Source organism: Tachypleus tridentatus, chromosome 1, assembly GCF_004210375.1.
Source record: "Tachypleus tridentatus isolate NWPU-2018 chromosome 1, ASM421037v1, whole genome shotgun sequence".
NCBI classification, from domain to species: Eukaryota; Metazoa; Arthropoda; class Merostomata; order Xiphosura; family Limulidae; genus Tachypleus; species Tachypleus tridentatus.
In genome coordinates this window covers 19,810,130-19,830,163 of record NC_134825.1, presented here as the reverse complement: position 1 = coordinate 19,830,163, position 20,034 = coordinate 19,810,130, and the positions used below count along the sequence as shown (strand labels likewise).

The 20,034-nt window shown below is 33.8% G+C and overlaps 1 protein-coding gene across 3 annotated transcripts in view; it reads right to left on the bottom strand.

Moving 5' to 3' along the window:
* The window catches only part of LOC143244171 (uncharacterized), a 47,360-nt gene that overhangs the window by 13,042 nt on the left and 14,284 nt on the right, over positions 1 to 20,034 (bottom strand). For 2 of the 3 annotated variants that reach the window (XM_076488367.1, XM_076488387.1), the window contains exons 2-3: positions 12,922 to 13,008; positions 7,644 to 7,796 (exon numbers count right to left, since the gene is read on the bottom strand). In XM_076488367.1, the coding sequence (XP_076344482.1) occupies positions 7,644 to 7,796; positions 12,922 to 12,988 (220 nt within the window). In that variant the 5' untranslated portion in view covers positions 12,989 to 13,008. Of the gene's footprint in view, positions 1 to 7,643; positions 7,797 to 12,921; positions 13,009 to 17,763; positions 17,900 to 20,034 lie in introns of those variants that run through there. The other variant, XM_076488376.1, reaches the window with a different exon arrangement.

Sequence of the window (20,034 nt, the reverse complement as noted above, 5' to 3'; positions counted from 1 at the left end):
TCAGCAGTGCCTGGATCAGAACGGTCATCAGTTTGAAGACCTGCGATAACTCAAAAGGTTCTACACTTGTCTTCTTAAACTTGGATTATAAAACCAAGATATATCTTAATAAACGTTGTATTTATAATCATTTAAAGTGTGTAGGTATTTTTTGCGACACCCTGTATTTCTTATAGTTTTATACACATGATATTACCATATTTCTTATGGTTTCACATAATACTACGAATTTCGGCTGAATGAGTTGTTGTTAACAAATAACGGAGAAATAGTCGTACTGAGTGGCTAAAAATATATATTTTGTGTTTGTTTCCGTGCCTGATTGGTGGAGAAGTGGTTCTGTCATAGTAATATAATACTAATGAACGTATGTGAGGAAAATCTAAAACAGTTGCTTATTAACTTAAAATTAAATTAAGGCATAGCAAAATAACTTATTTACGTGTTGAACAAACCTATCGAACAAACATAATATACTTTTATAACTCAAATTCCACTTTTTGTGAATATTATCTTTCACACAATAATTCACACAATTCCCTTAAACCTTTTAAATTATCAAAAAATATTGTCCGGCATCGACAGGTGGTTAAGGCACTCGACTCGCAATCTGAGGGTCGCCCTTTCAGCCATGGGGGCGTTATAATGTTACAATCAATCCCACTATTCGATGGTAAAAGAGTAGCCCAACGGTTGGCGATTGGTGGTGATGACTAGCTGCCTTCCCTCTTCTCTTACACTACTAAATTAGGGACGGCTAGCGCAGATAGCCCTCGTGTAACTTTGCGCGAAATTCAGACCAACCAAAAATATTTGTTTTTTAAACTACAAGTTTTGAAGCTTTCTCTATTTTACAGTGCTAATGCTATATTAAGCTTATAAAACTTGGCTTTTGGGTGTTCAGTATTTAATAATGCCTAAAGTACAAATATGTTTAGGTGTACTGTAATATTAGTTACAAGAAATATAAGGTTTAATATTCCATTCAATATAAGAAAAAGGTTTAGAGTGTTCTGCATTTTAGTACTGCTTTGAAAAATTTCTGGAGCAAACAATTTAGAATCCAGAAATTACTATGGTGAATCGATTCAAGAATAAGTGAAGAATATCATGCTGTATAACATTAAATGTTAGTTCTATCAGTATACTGGGAATTATAAATAATTTACTGGTATAGAGAGATAAAAATGGAGATTGAATATGTTGAACTTGTAAGAAAACAGTGAGATCATTTAAAGTATGCACGTCTTATCGTTATCGTCAGTTGGGTTGGTGTGGATCCCAGTGTAATGGTAAATATTGTAAATGTTGCTGTTTTTGAATTAAGCACAAAGCTACACAATGTGCTATCTGTGCTCTGCCCACCACGGGTATCGAAACCCGGTTTTTAGCATTATAAGTCCACAGACATACCGCTGAACCACTGGGGGGGGGCGATATTGTAAGTAGTTTAGTTTGAATAAATCCCACGCCACAAAAAAATTCTACAGGTCAAAAATTGTAAATAAAATTCACCATTCTAGTTTGTTTCCATTAGTAACTAAAGGTTACGACGCGCAAAACGAATTATCTGAGTATTGTTTGGTCATCTGACCGGAGAGCATCAAGTGCACTTTGATCTTTACTTATGTCCTAGACTGTTGCTTTGATTCTTGACTGTAGTTGATGAATACAACATTAATTTTCTTATAATGGTCGTTCCGGAAAATCCGTTTTAACATTATGCAGTCACCGCAAGCCCACCACAATTGTTCGTTGGTTATCGAACATCCGAGTGGCCTTGTTTAGGCCACGTCTATGGTTGTACAAACATAGATTTTTTTGTTAATTTCTGATAAATATTTCGCTTCCTCTGGTTCGTTATAAACATTGAATCTTATCCGTACAAACAGCTCCCTTGATACGACAGAAAAAATATACAGCATGAATCTTATTTTCAAATAACAGAAGCTTTAAAATAAAAGGTTACCGGTTTGCCAAGAAGTATGTGGCCATAGGTTCCATAACGAACCAACTAGAGTTAGTGGTGAAGGGCACTTAGGTTTATATTCATCATGTGTGATAAATGTGTGTTCTTAGTGAGGCATTTTTATTTCTGGAAGTGGTCAATTGACCTGCTTTAAAGTTCGTTTCACAAAATGAAGATATTTGTATGTGTGTCTTCTTATAGCAAAGCCACATCGGGCTATCTGCCGAGTCCACTGAGGGGAATCGACCCCCTGATTTTAGCGTTGTAAATCCGTAGACTTACCGCTGTACCAGCGAGGGACAATTGTATAGGAAGGTTGCGTATATGTAATGTATACTTTAATGATTATTGAATTTTGGATTCTCTATGGTTTGTTTATTTGTGATTTGATTGCATTGAACCATCCTGGTAAGGCATACACTACCATTGAACGTATGTAGGTTTTATGGGTTTTGGGTATGTTTTCATTTGTTGCACCTATGTTGTTTTTTTTTTCAGTCAGCCGTCGTATATTTGTCATGTTTCATTTATAACTATATTTATATGGTTGATTTAATTGAGACATGAATCGTACGTTAGGCTTAGTTCCATTGTTGTCTAAAATGTTTGGAGACTGCTTGTCTTGGTTGATTTTATGGTTAATATGATTTGTGTTTTGGGAGCAGTTACTTCAATTATCCATTTGTTACAACTGTTTTTCTATTTGAATTGATTGCGGTTGTAAATTCGTCGCTAGCATGGTTGGAATATTAGAGTTCTTACCTGTAACTACATCCTCGGAAAACTGGAAACAGAAATAGAAATTTGGATCTGACAGAGGCGGTTCACTCACATACATGATGAATAGTATACGACTATCCATCCCCTACTTGGAGGACACCTGCCTCTGGGGTAAAATAATCTGAGAAGGTACCCGAGACATTAATTTTAGCTTTTCTGTTGTCTAAAATGTTAGAAGGCCAGCGAATAATTTCTGACGGTAGTTTTATTTTGAACATTTTAACTTGTTGTGCCATACACTCTCGAAAACTTTCTTAATTCTTAAAGCGATCGAAAATGATTCGTGAGAATCTTATCAGGTGGTTTTAGGTTTCTTTCTATTTCTATCCGGAATCGTGGCCCGGCATGGCCAAGCGTGTTAAGGCGTGCAATTCGTAATCTGAGGGTCGCAGGTTTGCATCTCGGTCGCGCCAAACGTGCTCGCCCTTTCAGCCGTGGGGGCGTTATAAAGTTACGGTCAATCCCACTATTCATTGGTAAAAGAGTAGCCCAAGAGTTGGCGGTGGGTGGTGATGACTAGCTGCCTTCCTTCTAGTCTTACACTGCTAAATTAGGGACGGCTAGCGCAGATAGCCCTCGAGTAGCTTTGTGCGAAATTCAAAAACAAAACAATCTAGAATCCATTGTACATTTCCTGTAATTTTGATGTTAGTTCTGAATAAACCAAAAATGTGGAACTGGCGATATTTTTTTTACCAATTTTCCAATACAGCTGATTAGGCTGAGTTTCTGTAGCTTTCTGGTCCATTTGCTGACTTTCCTTCCTTCTGAAACACCATGACGTCCGCTAGCTTCCAAGTAGCTGATATGTATCCTGATTTAATGTTTGGTGCGACAGGGACTAGAGGAAGGCAGCTTCAAACCCCACGACCAACGAATAGTGGGATTGATTTTACGAGGCTCGGACGCCTTAACCCACCTGGCCATGCCGGGCCCTGATTTAAAGGATAGATTGAATATTGCTGCTAGATGCTTGTACAATCACGGTGTGCCTTTTAAAATCAGTATGTATTGTATTTTACCTTCTCCTGAACCTTGCTTCATGCTTGTATTTCTTTTACTAGCATTGGTTAGTAAAGTTGTTGTGCCATGTTTCCTTAAGCTTTTCGGTTTAGCCGCTAGAGGTGCGATAAGAGATATAGAGTGTGAGGCTTCATTTATGTTAATGTAGTTGTTAATTTTATTGTGTAATGACGTGTTAATTATTAGTCATTTAGTGTTTTGTAAGTGTTTTCAAGGTGGCTTGCAAGGTGGTGTATTTTAGTGTGGGTTAAATATGTTTGTTTTTATCGTTTTCAAAATATTTATTCTGGGTAGTATTCACATTTGTGTTTTATGTGATGGCTGTATCCATGTTTTGTGTGTGATATTTTGGGAATATATATGTCAGATGCACGTATAATGCATTCTGTGATTGTACTGTAGTTATTATCAATTACAGAATGATTTTCAGATCTGTTGATAGCCTGTTTAGGCAGATTAGTTCTTAATATTTCTTGTTATCTTGGCCAGTTTGCTTTTTCGTAATTAAATTTAAGGATATTTGTTTGTTGATTTGGACGGAGGTCGAGGTCACATCAAAATGAACAACTTTAGTATTGAGCCAGACCTCATAAAAAGTCCTTACAGTTATATTCAAAACTGATGTGAGTCAGAGTGTTGTAATTAAGTTAGATTTTCTTGGTATCTTCCAGAAATTCCAGTAGTTTTATGCCATTGGTTTTGCCACATCTAAATACTTCGTTTCGCTATTCGGATCTTTTATTATTATGCGATTTCGGTTGTAAAAGTTTTATATCAAAGTTATTGTTCCAAGAGTAATACAGACCAGTGACAATGAAATTATTGTTATTTTCTGGATTTATTTATAATAATATACTTTCATTTTCGGATGCGATAATAATGTTAACCGATAATATGCTACTATAGAGGGCTAACAGAGTCGTCAGTTTTTCTGTCATGTCTTACAGTAATGTAATTATTTAAATTAAATCTCTTTAGAATTATGCATAAGTACAAAGCTACACAATGAGCTGTACCCACCACGGGTATCGAAGCCCGGTTTCTAGCGGTGTGTATCCGCTGGTATGGGGACATTAAATGTGTTATGTTTATATATCAGTGTTTCTGTGTCTGATGTGGTGCGAGTTGTTAGAGTTTCGAACTTGTGCTGTTTGAGATCCAGGTCATTTTGGACATCAGTATGGACAACTGTGAGTTTATATACCGTGAGTGAATCAGTATGCTGTTAGTTTTGATATTTTAAGTGCTATTAATACTGTCAGAAATGTTTATTGGCGATTTTTTATCACCTATTGTGATAAAATATTTATTTCTTCAGGGTTGGTGATTTCTGTAAGAGATTTAATAAATTCCAAAATCTTCATAAAGTGATTGGTTTGTACTTTTTGGCTGTCTTTATGTACAAAATACTTAATTGGATCTGGAAAGGTCAAGTACTATTTTGACTTCTTCTTTCTGTCTTTTTCATTGAAATTCGAACCATGTTTTGGACCATGGATGGTTGGGTTCAGCGTCGGGCCTCTTCCTCTCCGCCTGGAATCGTTATATTGGTTTCAAAATTTAAAAAAATACTGCTGCTGTTTAAGTTTCCCACTCTTTTACGATTCACACTGTTTAATATTTTTTCATATAGACGAATGCTTCAGTTTAAATTTAATGAGAATGTTATGATTTAGATAGTTCATATATTGCGAGTTTAAAATTTAGTTATTTATAATTTATCGCAACTTTGTTTACGTAAATGTTTACGAATCATTCGTTGTGTAGTTCAATAGTTATGAATTAGTAATTATTACGTTATTGTGTCATATTACTAGAACCTTCTGAAGTTCTAGTTGTTTTAACTAAATGTTATTGTACCATGATATCTAGTAAGGAGTGGAATGTTCTGGATTTCTGTCAGGTTATGAATTCTCGTCGAAAGTTAGATCTAGACTGCATGATTGTGAGTTTAACCATAAAAAGCGTATAGTGGCAATTTTAGAACTGAAATTATCACAGACTGTATCGTAATAACGAAGAAGAGAAGAAGAAATTATCTTGTCAAATTGCATTCTAAAGTAACCGAATCAGCCTGTGTGAACTTTGACGAAATAAGACAATCATTTAAAGCTCCAGATACAATTGTGATAACCAACAGTATAACTAACATTTGAGTATACGTTTGAATTGGTTTACTACATTATTTTAAAACAAGTAAACTGTGTACTGTTTGTGTGTTGTTGAAATTTATCGCTAACGAGTCACAGACACCTATTGTAAAGAATCTGGCACACACATAAAACCTGACAAACGTCCGACTTCTATGAAGATTAAAATAAATGATAATGCCTGACATAAAAGTATTTTATAATTATAACATTGAATATTTTTTTATTTCTTGATGTAGAATATAGTTTTACTTATAAGAAAAATTCAAGATTATTATTAGGTTGCTCAGAAATAAATGTCGGAATTCTCACGATGACATTTAGAAGCTGAATATTGAGTAACTTATCATTGGTTGGTTGATTCAATACAACGTTTGTCACTTACAAGGTGCCTTAATTGTCTGCTGTTTCAACTCGACTCATAGTAAGTTTCGCAACCCCTAAGGCAGCATGGACAAGAAGGACTTTCGTCTGATCTTCCTCTACGACTTCAAACTTGGACGAAAAGCTACCGTAACTACACGGAACATCAACTAGGTATTTTGCTATGGTTCTGTTACTGAACGTACAGTTCATCATTGGTTCCAAAGGTTTCGACATGGAGATGAAATTCTTGAAGACCACGAGAGTCGTGGAAGGAAGCCATTCTTAGATGGAAACACAGTAAGGGAAGCAGTTGAGATAGCTCTTCACACAACAGTACGTGAGCTTACAGAAAAGCTAGGCACAAGCAAATCAAGCACTGCCAACTACCTGAGTGCGACTGGAAAAACTAAAACTAGAAACTAAAACCATAAGTGAGTTCAGCATGAGCTGACTGAAGATCAACAAAATCGGCATTATAAGACCTGTCAAGGATGACGCTCCAAATATTGAACAAATTGGGAATAGAGGTTCTACTTCATCCACTTTACTCCCCAGACCTATCACTTTTTCAAGCACTTTGATAACTTTTTGAACAATAAACGCTTTCAAAACCAGACAGCTGCAGAAGAAGCTTTCAGGGAGTTCATTGACCATAGAAACTCTGATTTCTACAGCAGGGGCATAAGCAGCATCGTTACACGTTAGAAAAAGTGTGTTGAAGCAAAAGGTGCTTACTTTAATTAAAGCATGTTTTACAACACTGGTTTATATTTTTACAAACTTCGAAGTTCTAAAACGACATTTATTTCTGGACAAACTAACATTAACATTACTGCATGAAATGTATCAAATTCAAACAATATAAATCTTGACCACATCTCTATTGTAAAACAGGTTGCTTTGAACAAGAAATGACGTAGCTGCTTTGCAATTTTTGCCACATTTCTCGACTCAACGCATCACGTTCCTACTTCCGATCAGCCTACCATGTCTTTCAACAAAATTTGTGGAGAATGAACGCTATTGAAAATCTTCGCAGAGATTTTATTCATTTTTACCAAATCTGAAGAGGGCAGTTTTCTTAAAACATCCTGCAAAACGTTCAAGGTGAGACATCTAGAGTTTATTGCAAGAACTTCTAAGAGAAAATCTATTATGAACTGATAATTCGCTTTTACTTGTAGATTTCTATCAAATCGTTCGATCTTTCATCGAAGACAGAGTCAGGTATACAATTTCTCGCTCAGAACATAAGTCAACTTCCACATATATTTAATTCTTAGTTCTTCAGTTAAAGATTGTTTAAGAATGTTATAATAGCACTTAGTACAAAGAAATAATTCATTAAATCCTACCATTACTGTCCCACTGAATGAAAGTCTCACATCCATGTTCGCAATCGAGGCTGTAAACTACGTTAGGTTTAAAGTTGTGGTCACTGCAGGAATCGGTCTGGTTGTTCTTATCTTCAGGACTGTAGCTGCAGAGGTAACACTTGACTGCAAGACCTAAATTATAAATTTTGATTATCGAGGAAATTCTACCTACTTCGTATATATGTATTTCAATAACATGTTTCTAAATATCATTCGCATACACACACCACAGATAAGTCACCTCTTTTTCTGTCTTGATGGAAATATCTAAGATTACGTAACGGAAACTATGACCACTGTATTTCAACTTTAGTAACAGAAGACATACTTATCTTATTCCAACAACACTAAATCTTGATTCTCTTATAGTTTACACCCTGAGCTCAGCACACAGTGAAGTTTAGTCCAGAACGTAATGCACCGTGATGGGCCCGGCATTGCCAAGCGTGTTAAGGCGTTCGAATCATAATCCGAGGGTCGCGAGTTCGAATCCCGGTCACACCAAACATGCTCGCCATTTCAGCCGGGGTGGCGTTATAATGTGACGGTTAATCCCACTATTCGTTGGCAAAAGACTAGCCCAAGAGTTGGCGGTGGGTGGTGATGATTAGCTGCCTTCCCTCTAGTCTTACACTGCTAAATTAGGGACGGCTAGCACAGATAGCCCTCGAGTAGCTTTGCGTGAAAAACAAAAAACAAACAATGCACCGTGACTATTATTATGACTAAGTTATTTTGACTGGAAACTAAGGACTTATTAGAATATGACATATTCTAGCTGAGACTTTAAGCAGCATAATATGCTCTGTATCTCTGGCAGTTAAAGTTAGCCACTTTTGAAAAACTTATTTCAAATTTTTAATATAATTAAAAATGGCGGCCCGGCATGGCTAAGTGTGTTAAAGGCGTGCGACTCGTAATCTGAGGGTCGCGGGTTCGCATCCCCGTCGCGCCAAACATGCTCGCCCTTTCAGCCGTGGAAGCATTATAATGTGACGGTCAATCCCACTATTCGTTGGTAAAAGAGTAGCCCAAGAGTTGGCGGTGGGTGGTGGTGACTAGCTGCCTTCCCTCTAGTCTTACACTGCTAAATTAGGGACGGCTAGCACAGGTAGCCCTCGAGTAGCTTTCTGCGAAATTCAAAACAAACAAACAAACAAACAAAATTAAAAATGGTTAAAACAGCTACAGACGAGTTTTAGTCTCTAACGGCTACCATCACACTTTCCCACACAACTGAAGACTTATTAGATCGCGTTATGGATTATCTTTCTGATTCTTCTGTATTTAATTCATCTATGGAAGCTTATATAACTATATGAGATATAAACAGCTGTATAAGTGATAAAACGGTTTATCATATACCGTTATAGATCTGAACATAACATTCATGACACAAATGCCCAAATATAATATTTAAAAGTGTTTCTATATAGTTTTCTGGGCCCACCACAGGTATCGAAACCCCGTTGCTAGATATATGATTTACATACTTTGAAGTGGAAGTGTTAAACATACTGTTTTTAGAAGCGATAATTTATCGCAAGTTTGCTGACGTAACTGCATACTAATAATTTTTTTCTGTACTTGAATTGTTTTGAACTGATGTCATGTTACTCGAACCATTTAAATTTTTTTCATTCCTTTAGCTGAGTATTATTATATCATAACGTCTCATAGTTTGTAAAAACCTCTAGGCATCAGTCGAATAAGATATATATATATATGTATATGCATATAGCCGGTCAAGCTAGAGAAGTAAATTATTGAAAGTAAAAGTGAAGTTGGACAACATACAGCGATTTCACCGCTTGTATTGTAATAACAGCGATAGAGGAAGAAAATTTGTTTTATCGAAAATTGTTCTAAAGTAACTGGGCCCGAATGTATAGACTTTGACGAAACATAAACAATTATTTAAAGCCCAGGATACAACGGTGATAACCAATAGTTTAACGAAGTTGCGTACATACGTGTGACTTGTTTAGAATAAATTATCTCAAAACATATGTATTGTGTGCTGTCCACTCATTGTTGAAATTTATCTTCAACAAGTCACAGACATTTACTAACATTTACTATAAAGAATCCAGCCATATAACAACATGACACCCCTGTTTAGCGCTATAAGCCTTCAGACTTACCACTATACCTCTGGATAAAAGACAGACTGCACAGAATATTATATAACATATTCATTCTTACTTTTACATCTCTCACACCTTTTACAACAGTTTTTCCTAAACTCTTAAAACTATACACGAATTAATATTGATAAATTTTTTGACATTTCTTAAGTAATTCTTTACTAATATAAATGTGTAAGTATTGTGTCTATGTAACGTTTACTCTTAATTTTTAAACTTTGCTTGTCATGTTTACATGAAATCATTTACAGAAACACATTTAATTACAACAACTACTCAAATGAATTTCGTATATTTCTTTAATTAGACCTTCAACATTTTCCATAATTTTAGAGCTATTGTTTATTATCACACACACATTACAAGGGAACATTGTTTGATTGTTGAATTTCATATAATCGTACTCGAGTAATATCTGCGTTAGCCGTCCCTAATTTTGATGCGCTAAATTAAAGGGAAAAAGTTAGTTAACGATAGCCACTGCGGACTCTTGGCCTTTATGTAACTAGTAAGGTGACAGTCACATTTTAACATCCTCATGGCTAAAACTGAGAGCACGTTCAGTCACGGAATTCAAACCCATGACCTGCAGAATGGGAATTGTTGGCCCTAAAATGGTCCTAGAACTGAACTTCATAATTAAATGATAGACAGTCACTTCTATTCATTAACAACAGTTTCAGTGATGAGATTCGAACCCTTGAACCGCATAACTTGAGCATCCTAAAAACCAGACTTCGACATGCCCTCTCGTGTAGCTTTCAATAATAAACCAAACAAACTTTAAAGAAAGAGGCTTGTTTCTTCACTGGAAAAGTTAACAATAATTTACCTTTGTTAAAATGGCAGTAGTAGTTTAATGGTAAGTATAATTAAAGCTAAAATCCAGGGTTAGGTTCCCCGTAGTGGATAGAATACGGACAGCCCATTGCACTAAAAAACGATATTTAATATATATACATATGCATACTGTTAATAATAAATGAAGTAAATACTTTTATTTATTTCGCATCCGTTAAAGTTTACTAATTAATGACAACAATACACGCAATTCTTGGTCATTATTCGCTCGTGCGAGATTATTAGATTTCCCTTTTCTGATTAAGGCCACCTGGTTTTCATTATTGACGAAAAATTAAGAGAATGGTTCACTGAACACATGTAGAGTACATTTCAAAACACCCAGAGGTGAAGAGCTCTTCAGAACTTGACTTTTTGGGTTTTACTCTGATAGACGATTGCCTTGTTTGTAAGCTGATATTGTCGCAAACTTGCTAGTTTTAAGGTTTTTTGTAGCCATTAGGCCCGGCATGACCAGGTGGGTTAAAGCGTTCGACTCGTAATCTGAGGGTCACGGGTTCGAATCCCCGTCACACCAAACATGCTCGCTCTTTCACCCGTGGGGGCGTTATAATGTGACGATCAATCCCACTATTCGTTGGTAAAAGAGTAGCCCAAGAGTTAACGGTGGGTGGTGATGACTAAGCTGCCTTACATTGCTAAATTAGAGAAGGCTAACGCATATAGCCCTCGAGTAGCTTTGCGCGAAATTCAAAAACAAACAAACCATTGTAATCATTAGCCAGTCATGAGTATATTATCCAAAATAGTTCTCCCTGTTAACCAGAAATACAATAACTAAATGTATATAGAGTCTCCTGTAGTAATTTTGATATAGTATCTCTTTACTAACATAAAAACCTCTGAGTTGCATCCATTTATCAGTAAGATATTGATAAAATTTAGGAATCATATATTAGAGATTTCAGTGAAAATTATTTTAAAAATATCCAAAAGGGAGCATGCCCTTTGATCTCCCATTTATGGCTTTGTCACTCATTTATTCTCTCCTTCATACATCGCTGCGACAGCGATAGGTCTACGAACTTGTAATACTGAAATCCAGGGTTCATCGATTACCAGCAGTAGACACAATAAACAAACAACCTTTTTTCTTCCAAAAGTGGTGCCCACTTGTCCTTCATTGTTACAGCGGTAAGTTTACAGGTTTACAACGCTAAAATCAGGTGTTTGATTCCCCTTGTTGGATACAGCAGATAATCCGATGGGACTTTGCTCTAAGAAAACACTTACTGCCCACTTTTTGTACCTTTTTGCCTACACTCCTGTATTCTCCATGCTAATAAATTTTGCAACCAAAGAATGAAAGTTTCAATTTGAAAATAATCCGTATGATCAAGTAAATGGCTGAAGATCAAACCCACCACTTCTTAACTTGATCATTTGTTGTCATACAAAACGCTGGCTTTATTCTTCGTTTAAACCAATATTCTACAGAAGGTATTTCCATATGTTTCTAAACAGTAAACGTGTAGATAATGTTTTCAACTTAACACTAATAATAGTTTAACGAGTTAGATCTATTTACGTGTTTTAGCTTCACGCTTTCAGACATAATGTAAGCTATTTCATAAGAAAACCTGTTGCATGTTTTATTTTTAAGTGTATAATTGTATACCAGTTTGTTTTAAAAAGAACTTGGTGAAGATACTACATTATCAAGCTTATAAAACAACCAGTAAACATGATTTCTTCTAAAACATAGCAGGAAAGCTCTCAATTGAAAACGCTTTTTCAATTGTATTATAAACAAAAATGCTAACTTATCCCTGGACAGAAAAAAAATGAAATGTTATTAAACAGAAAAATGCTTTACTTCAGTTATATACAGAAAACAATGAACTTTAATAATAAATGGAACACTAAAGATTTGTTACTTAGAAAATGAGCAACATTAATTAATATCGTTAAACTTGAATGTAAATAACAAAACCTTTTTTATGTTTTAAGATCACATTGCTATAAGCTGGACTTACATATAAGTTGTATATAAATATAAACATCCTAAAAATCGGATTCACCAATACAAGTGGATTCAAATTTTAATACACAAACATGTAACTTTAAAATTAACATAATTTCTCACTATTAAGAACCTTGCTTTAAATTAAGGTAATAAACTTATAAGTAAACAATAGATATTATCCATACAATACAGAAAAAGTTAAATGAGTAAAACAGTTCAGTTCGTTTATTGTTAACTGTAAGAGTTTTTACTTCATGGTTTTGATATAATTACATATATATACCTTCCGATAATACAGTGAGGAACAAAGTTAGTGAAAGAAGCCATGACTCCACTGGTTGTTTGTGCATAGTTTTGCTTCTGTGGTTATCTGAAATAAAGAAAATTTGTGAAAAACCCATTTCCTTTTGTAAAAATATAAAATTTGTGAAAGAACCCATATCCTTTTGTAAAAATATAAAATTTGTCGAAGAACCCATATCCTTTTGTAAAAATATAAAATTTGTGAAAGAACCCATTTTCTTTTGTAAAAATATAAAATTTGTCGAAGAACCCATATCCTTTTGTAAAAATATAAAATTTGTGAAAGAACCCATTTTCTTTTGTAGAAGTATAAAATTTGTGAAAAAACCCATTTCCTTTTGTAAAAATATAAAATTTGTGAAAGAACCCATATCCTTTTGTAAAATATATAAAATTTGTGAAAGAACCCATTTCCTTTTGTAAAAAATATAAAATTTATGAAAGAACCCATATCCTTTTGTAAAAGTATAAAATTTGTGAAAGAACCCATTTTCTTTTGTAAAAAATATAAAATTTGTAAAAGAACCCATATCCTTTTGTAAAAATGTAAAATTTGTGGAAGAACCCATTTCCTTTTGTAAAAAATATAAAATTTGTAAAAGAACCCATATCCTTTTGTAAAAATATAAAATTTGTAAAAGAACCCATATCCTTTTTTAAAAATATAAAATTTGTGAAAGAACCCATTTCCTTTTGTAAAAGTATAAAATTTGTGAAAGAACCCATTTCCTTTTGTAAAAATGTAATTCGTTGGTTTTAAGATCTTCAAAACCTGAATAAATAAATGTATTACAATAAACGTACAACAATAAAGTTAATAGTTAACAGTATTGAGTTCTTGTCTAGTTACTTACATAAGTTATAGATCCAGAAATGGTTGTTCTGTTTTAAACATCTTACAACCACGAGTGGTTAACTTATAAGTACTACTGTCTGTACATTCATCGTAAGATTAAACTCGATGGATTTATCCTTGTAGTATTTGTTTAAATTGCTGCTGTAAAACAGAGAGCAATACGTGTATGTATACACGTTTTATCGTAACTGTAACATGTTTTACAGGATCTATCACAAAACTTACCTCCTACTAGAAGCTGTACTCTACGGTTGTATCATTCATTCTAGATGATAAATTAGATTAAGTATCACTGTGTGTAGTTTATTCATTCTTTGATAAATTAGATTAAGTACCACTGCATGTGGTATTTTTCATTCTAGTTGATAAATTAGATTAAGTACCACTGCATGTGGTATTTTTCAATCTAGTTAAAAATTACGTACCACTGCAAGTGGTACTGTTAGTTCTAGCAATAAAGTTAGATTATGTATCATTACGGGCGGTACCGTCTTCTCCAACATGCAAGTGGACTACATTACCATCACATTATATTGATATTCATTAAAACTTAGTTCCGGTTATGTTCTGAATTTCAAGTATGGAGCTCCGTTACATTTCTTGGTACTGTTAACTCTATGAAACTAGGCTCTAGCAGTAAATAACTGATACCTTTAAAGAGATTTGTTAACATGTGTAAAAAGTGTTGATTAAACAAATCATTGTTTATCGTTCGCGAAATATTATGTTCTTCCAGTTTTCAGGCCTAGTTAGTAATGTATTAAAATGCGTTCACAAAGCCTAAATACTTATTTGTGAATAGCCTTGTTTTTTGTGGTTTTTTTTTAACTGGCACACCAGACAAAAAGAAGTTTAAAACACGAAAGGTTAAAATAATTTCATTAAAACTAAATTAGAAAACAACTGCCATACGTTTCAGCACAGTCTAGCGTCTTTCTCAATCGTGACGTGCTATGAATCATTGCAGGTAATACACGTTTACGGTTGGAGCACGTGATACTCTTTCTGGCGGTACAGTTCTGCTGGTACTTATGTTCATGTGATTTTTGTTTCCTTGGTTTTGCCATGACTCATGTTGAGGGACTTACTAGGTTTGGCTGTAACTGGATTAAAAATGAAATAAACCTAACACTAATTTTTTTACGATTAAAAATTAGCACATGCAGAGTTGTTGATTTTTGATTGAAAATCATTACAAGTAACATCTTACGCTGAAGTTGTAATACACAACATTAAGGAAAGCTGTATTTTCTTGTCTGTGAATCAAAATATCTAAGAAGGGTAGTTTTCATTCTGATATTTTTTTCCGGTATGAATTAAATATAATTATTAATGATTTTGACATGAACCAAAAATTTTTGTTTCACTGTATTATCCACAGACCTTTATTACTTTTCATCTTGTTGATAACAAAATCTACTCTGGTAGATTATGTATAATCTATTAAGGTTGTTATTGCTACTTACTCAGACTTTTTAAACTCGTCTTTATATTAGGGTTTGGTTTGTTCGGTTTGTTTTGAATTTCGCGCAAAGCTACACGAGGGCTACCTGCGCTAGCCGTCCCTAATTTACCAATGTAAGACTAGAGGGAAGGCACCTACCGCTAACTCTTGGACTACGCTTTTACCAATGAATAGTGAGATTGATCGTCACTTATAACACCTCCATGACTGAAAGGGCGAGCATGTTTGGTTGACGGGATTCGAATCCTCCACCCTCAGACTGCAAGTCGAGTGCCTTAAATACCTGGCCATGCCGGGGACCCTAATTGTTTAGAATTTTATTTTAAACAATACCTTTAACTATTAACGAATTCACTCCTATGTTACAATAATTGTTCACACTTCTTTCGCATTTTAGGCGGACATACATATAAAACTCTAATGGTGTACCTTTTCATAATTAAACACATATAATTATTAACGATGTAATTTTCATCCCTGAACTTGAATAAATACTAATGGTGTAACACTGTGATTTTGACCCCTGAACACATATAAAATTCTAATAGTGTAAAGTTGACCTCTGAACACATAAAACTCTAATAGTGTAATTTTCACTTCTGAACACATATAAAACTCTAATAGTGTAATTTTGACTACTGAACACATATAAAACTCTAATAATGTAATTTTGACCCCTGAACACATATAAAACTCTAATAGTGTAATTTTGACCCCTGAACACATATAAAACTCTAATAGTGTAATTTTGACCCCTGAACACATATAAAACTCTAATAGTGTAATTTTCATCCATGAACACATATATAAAACTCCATTTGTGTAGTTTTGACCCCTGAACACATGTAAAATTCCACTGAATAGCAATCTTAATCATCCACCAACCCGAGCTGTCTTTTTTCAAAAGTCCAATTTTCAGCTGCTCATTAGGCGGACTATATTAGTTAACATGAACTCATATTTATATTTCACGATAAATTTACTATTTAAACTGAACTCACAGAAATTAGGGATTACTTAGTCATGTGCATTGCCTAGATGTTTTGTTAGCCCTCGGAAATTATTGCGTGTCCAGGATTTTTACGCGCAGAACACAACATTGAGAACTGAATAAAAGCTTACTACTGACACTTCACTGTCAGCTATAAACTGTGCGGATATTGCATTACGGTTCTTTCTCATATAACTGGTTAAAACATGTTTACACAAAAATAAATATTTTATGTGATTTGTATTGAATTTCTTTAACATGGCTTCCATGTTTGGTTTCCTGTAATAAAAAAAGAGGACTCTTACCTAAAACATTGTGACTCTATTTTAAAACTAATACCGAACCACGTGTTGCTATTAATGTTTAAGGTTCAACAGTATGTACAGTGCACCGTGAAAATGGTGTTAGGCGTTAAACAGGTTTTACTTAAGTGTACTTTGGCTCCAACTGTTAGTGTATGAGAAACCTAAACCTCACAGTTGAGTTCATGGTGTTGAATTTCAATTGGTTCGAGTTACTTGTATATTTTAAAATAGACCATTGCATTCCTGAAATGTATTTCTATAGTTGTAGAAGTTACAGCCGTTATGACATTTACATTAAATTACATTACATAACACTCGTAGAAGATAAATTTTGATGTTTGCAAGTCTTGTTTTATATAGTTTATGATACAAAGCATATTAATATTCTTATGAAATTTGAAGAGAGATTAATACAATTACTTTCAAATTCAATTTTACACAGCGCTGTTAAACAAGAGGTAGGAAAATTTCAACAAAGAATTATTTTATGTACACAAATTAATAATCATAATTATAAATTAATTTTCTGAGTCTACTGGCAATGACTTGCTGCTGTTTAATTATAAATATAGATCCAGCTGCTATACCACCTGTCACGTAGCTTACAACGACATCAACCTATAACTATACAACCATTCGCTGTTAGAACACCTTTTATTCGTCAACCTAAATGTGTTATTTCTCCGAGTAGCATATGTATTCAGGTGATATGTCTTCTCAAAGATAGACCCTCTTTTAATAACTACGGATAAAGTTACCTCTTTGTCTACCTTGTTCACTGAAAAGTAAATTTGTCCAAGTAAAGAGGTTTCTACAGCGTAGATGACGCACGCCAATATCGTAAGGAGTCTGTCAACAGTGGCGCCAGAGAAGTCTGCGTTTCGTATGGGTGCCGCAGTGGGTTTTTTTTCACGAGTCGTTTTCGACGCATTTCCGTCAGACAAGAATATCCACAAAATAGAACGATTATATTACTCCTAGATTAAATACTTAGTAATGCGATAGACACAAACAGAGATACGAAATAATAGTTTTATAAACAGACAAATAGAAACCGACACAAGCAGACAATATGCTTTAAATATTCCAATATTATTCAAGCATTCATTTCTAGCTCACGGTTAAAGTAAATCCGCATTTAACGAGTGAATAATTACCTTTAAGTTCACATTGTAACTTTCTATAAATTAAAGTAAAATACATACCTATACACTGTACGATGCATTACGTGTTTTATCATGAAACATTTGCATGCTTTCGTTGCTACGGAAAGAATGCGTCGCCTAATCCTAAATAATCGATCAGAACCGCCACGCCTTACACTTTTTAGATCTACAGAATAAAATGTTTATTATAAAAAAGAATTGTTTCACGTGTTTTGGGACTGCACTAACACATAAAGCTCCTGTGTTGAGTGTTTTCTACAGAAGATATGGGACTGCACTAACACATTAAGCTCCTGTGTTGAGTGTCTTCTACAGAAGATATGGGACTGTATTAACACAAAAAGCTCCTGTGTTGAGTGTCTTCTACAGAAGGTATGGGACTGCACTAACACAAAAAGCTCTTGTGTTGAGTGTTTTCTACAGAAGGTATGGGACTGTACTAACACAAAAAGTTCCTGTGTTGAGTGTTTTCCACAGAAGGTATGGGACTGTATTAACACAAAAAGCTCCCGTGTTAAGTGTTTTCTGCAGAAGGTATGGGACTGCACTAACACAAAAAGCTCTTGTGTTGAGTGCTTTCTACAGAAGGTATGGGACTGTACTAACACAAAAAGCTCCTGTGTTGCCTGTTTCAAAATGTCAAATATTATTTACTTCCATCGTGGAGTTCTTAAACTCGACGAAAGGTATAAACGTGAGGCTGGCTTTGAAAGTGGTGTTAGATCTACTTCTGTATACAAAATATACAATTGTAAAAGTAACGTTAGAACTACATCTGTATATAAAATATACTGTTGTAAAAGTAATGTTAGGACTACATCTGTATATAAAATATACTGTTGTAAAAGTGGTGTTAGAACTACATCTGTATATAAAATATACTGTTGTAAAAGTAATGTTAGAACTACATCTGTATATAAAATATACTGTTGTAAAAGTGGTGTTAGAACTACATCTGTATATAAAATATACAATTGTAAAAGTAACGTTAGAACTACATCTGTATATAAAATATACTGTTGTAAAAGTAACGTTAGAACTACATCTGTATATAAAATATACTGTTGTAAAAGTAATATTAGAACTACATCTGTATATAAAATATACTGTTGTAAAAGTAACGTTAGAACTACATCTGTATATAAAATATACTGTTGTAAAAGTAACGTTAGAACTACATCTGTATATAAAATATACAATTGTAAAAGTGGTGTTAGAACTACATCTGTATATAAAATATACAATTGTAAAAGTAACGTTAGAACTACATCTGTATATAAAATATACAATTGTAAAAGTGGTGTTAGAACTACATCTGTATATAAAATATACAATTGTAAAAGTAACGTTAGAACTACATCTGTATATAAAATATACTGTTGTAAAAGTAACGTTAGAACTACATCTGTATATAAAATATACAATTGTAAAAGTGGTGTTAGAACTACATCTGTATATAAAATATACAATTGTAAAAGTAACGTTAGAACTACATCTGTATATAAAATATACTGTTGTAACAGTGGTGTTAGAACTACATCTGTATATAAAATATACTGTTGTAAAAGTGGTGTTAGAAGTACATCTGTATATAAAATATACTGTTGTAAAAGTAACGTTAGAACTACATCTGTATATAAAATATACTGTTGTAACAGTGGTGTTAGAACTACATCTGTATATAAAATATACTGTTGTAAAAGTGGTGTTAGAAATACATCTGTATACAAAATATACTGTTGTAAAAGTGGTGTTAGAACTACATCTGTATATAAAATATACTGTTGTAAAAGTGGTGTTAGAAGTACATCTGTATATAAAATATACTGTTGTAACAGTGGTGTTAGAACTACATCTGTATATGAAATATACTGTTGTAAAAGTGGTGTTAGAAGTACATCTGTATACAAAATATACTGTTGTAAAAGTGGTGTTAGAACTACATCTGTATATAAAATATACAATTGTAAAAGTGGTGTTAGAACTACATCTGTATATAAAATATACTGTTGTAAAAGTAACGTTAGAACTACATCTGTATATAAAATATACTGTTGTAACAGTGGTGTTAGAACTACATCTGTATATAAAATATACTGTTGTAACAGTGGTGTTAGAACTACATCTGTATATAAAATATACTGTTGTAAAAGTGGTGTTAGAAGTACATCTGTATACAAAATATACTGTTGTAAAAGTGGTGTTAGAAGTACATCTGTATACAAAATATACTGTTGTAAAAGTGGTGTTAGAACTACATCTGTATATAAAATATACTGTTGTAAAAGTAACGTTAGAACTACATCTGTA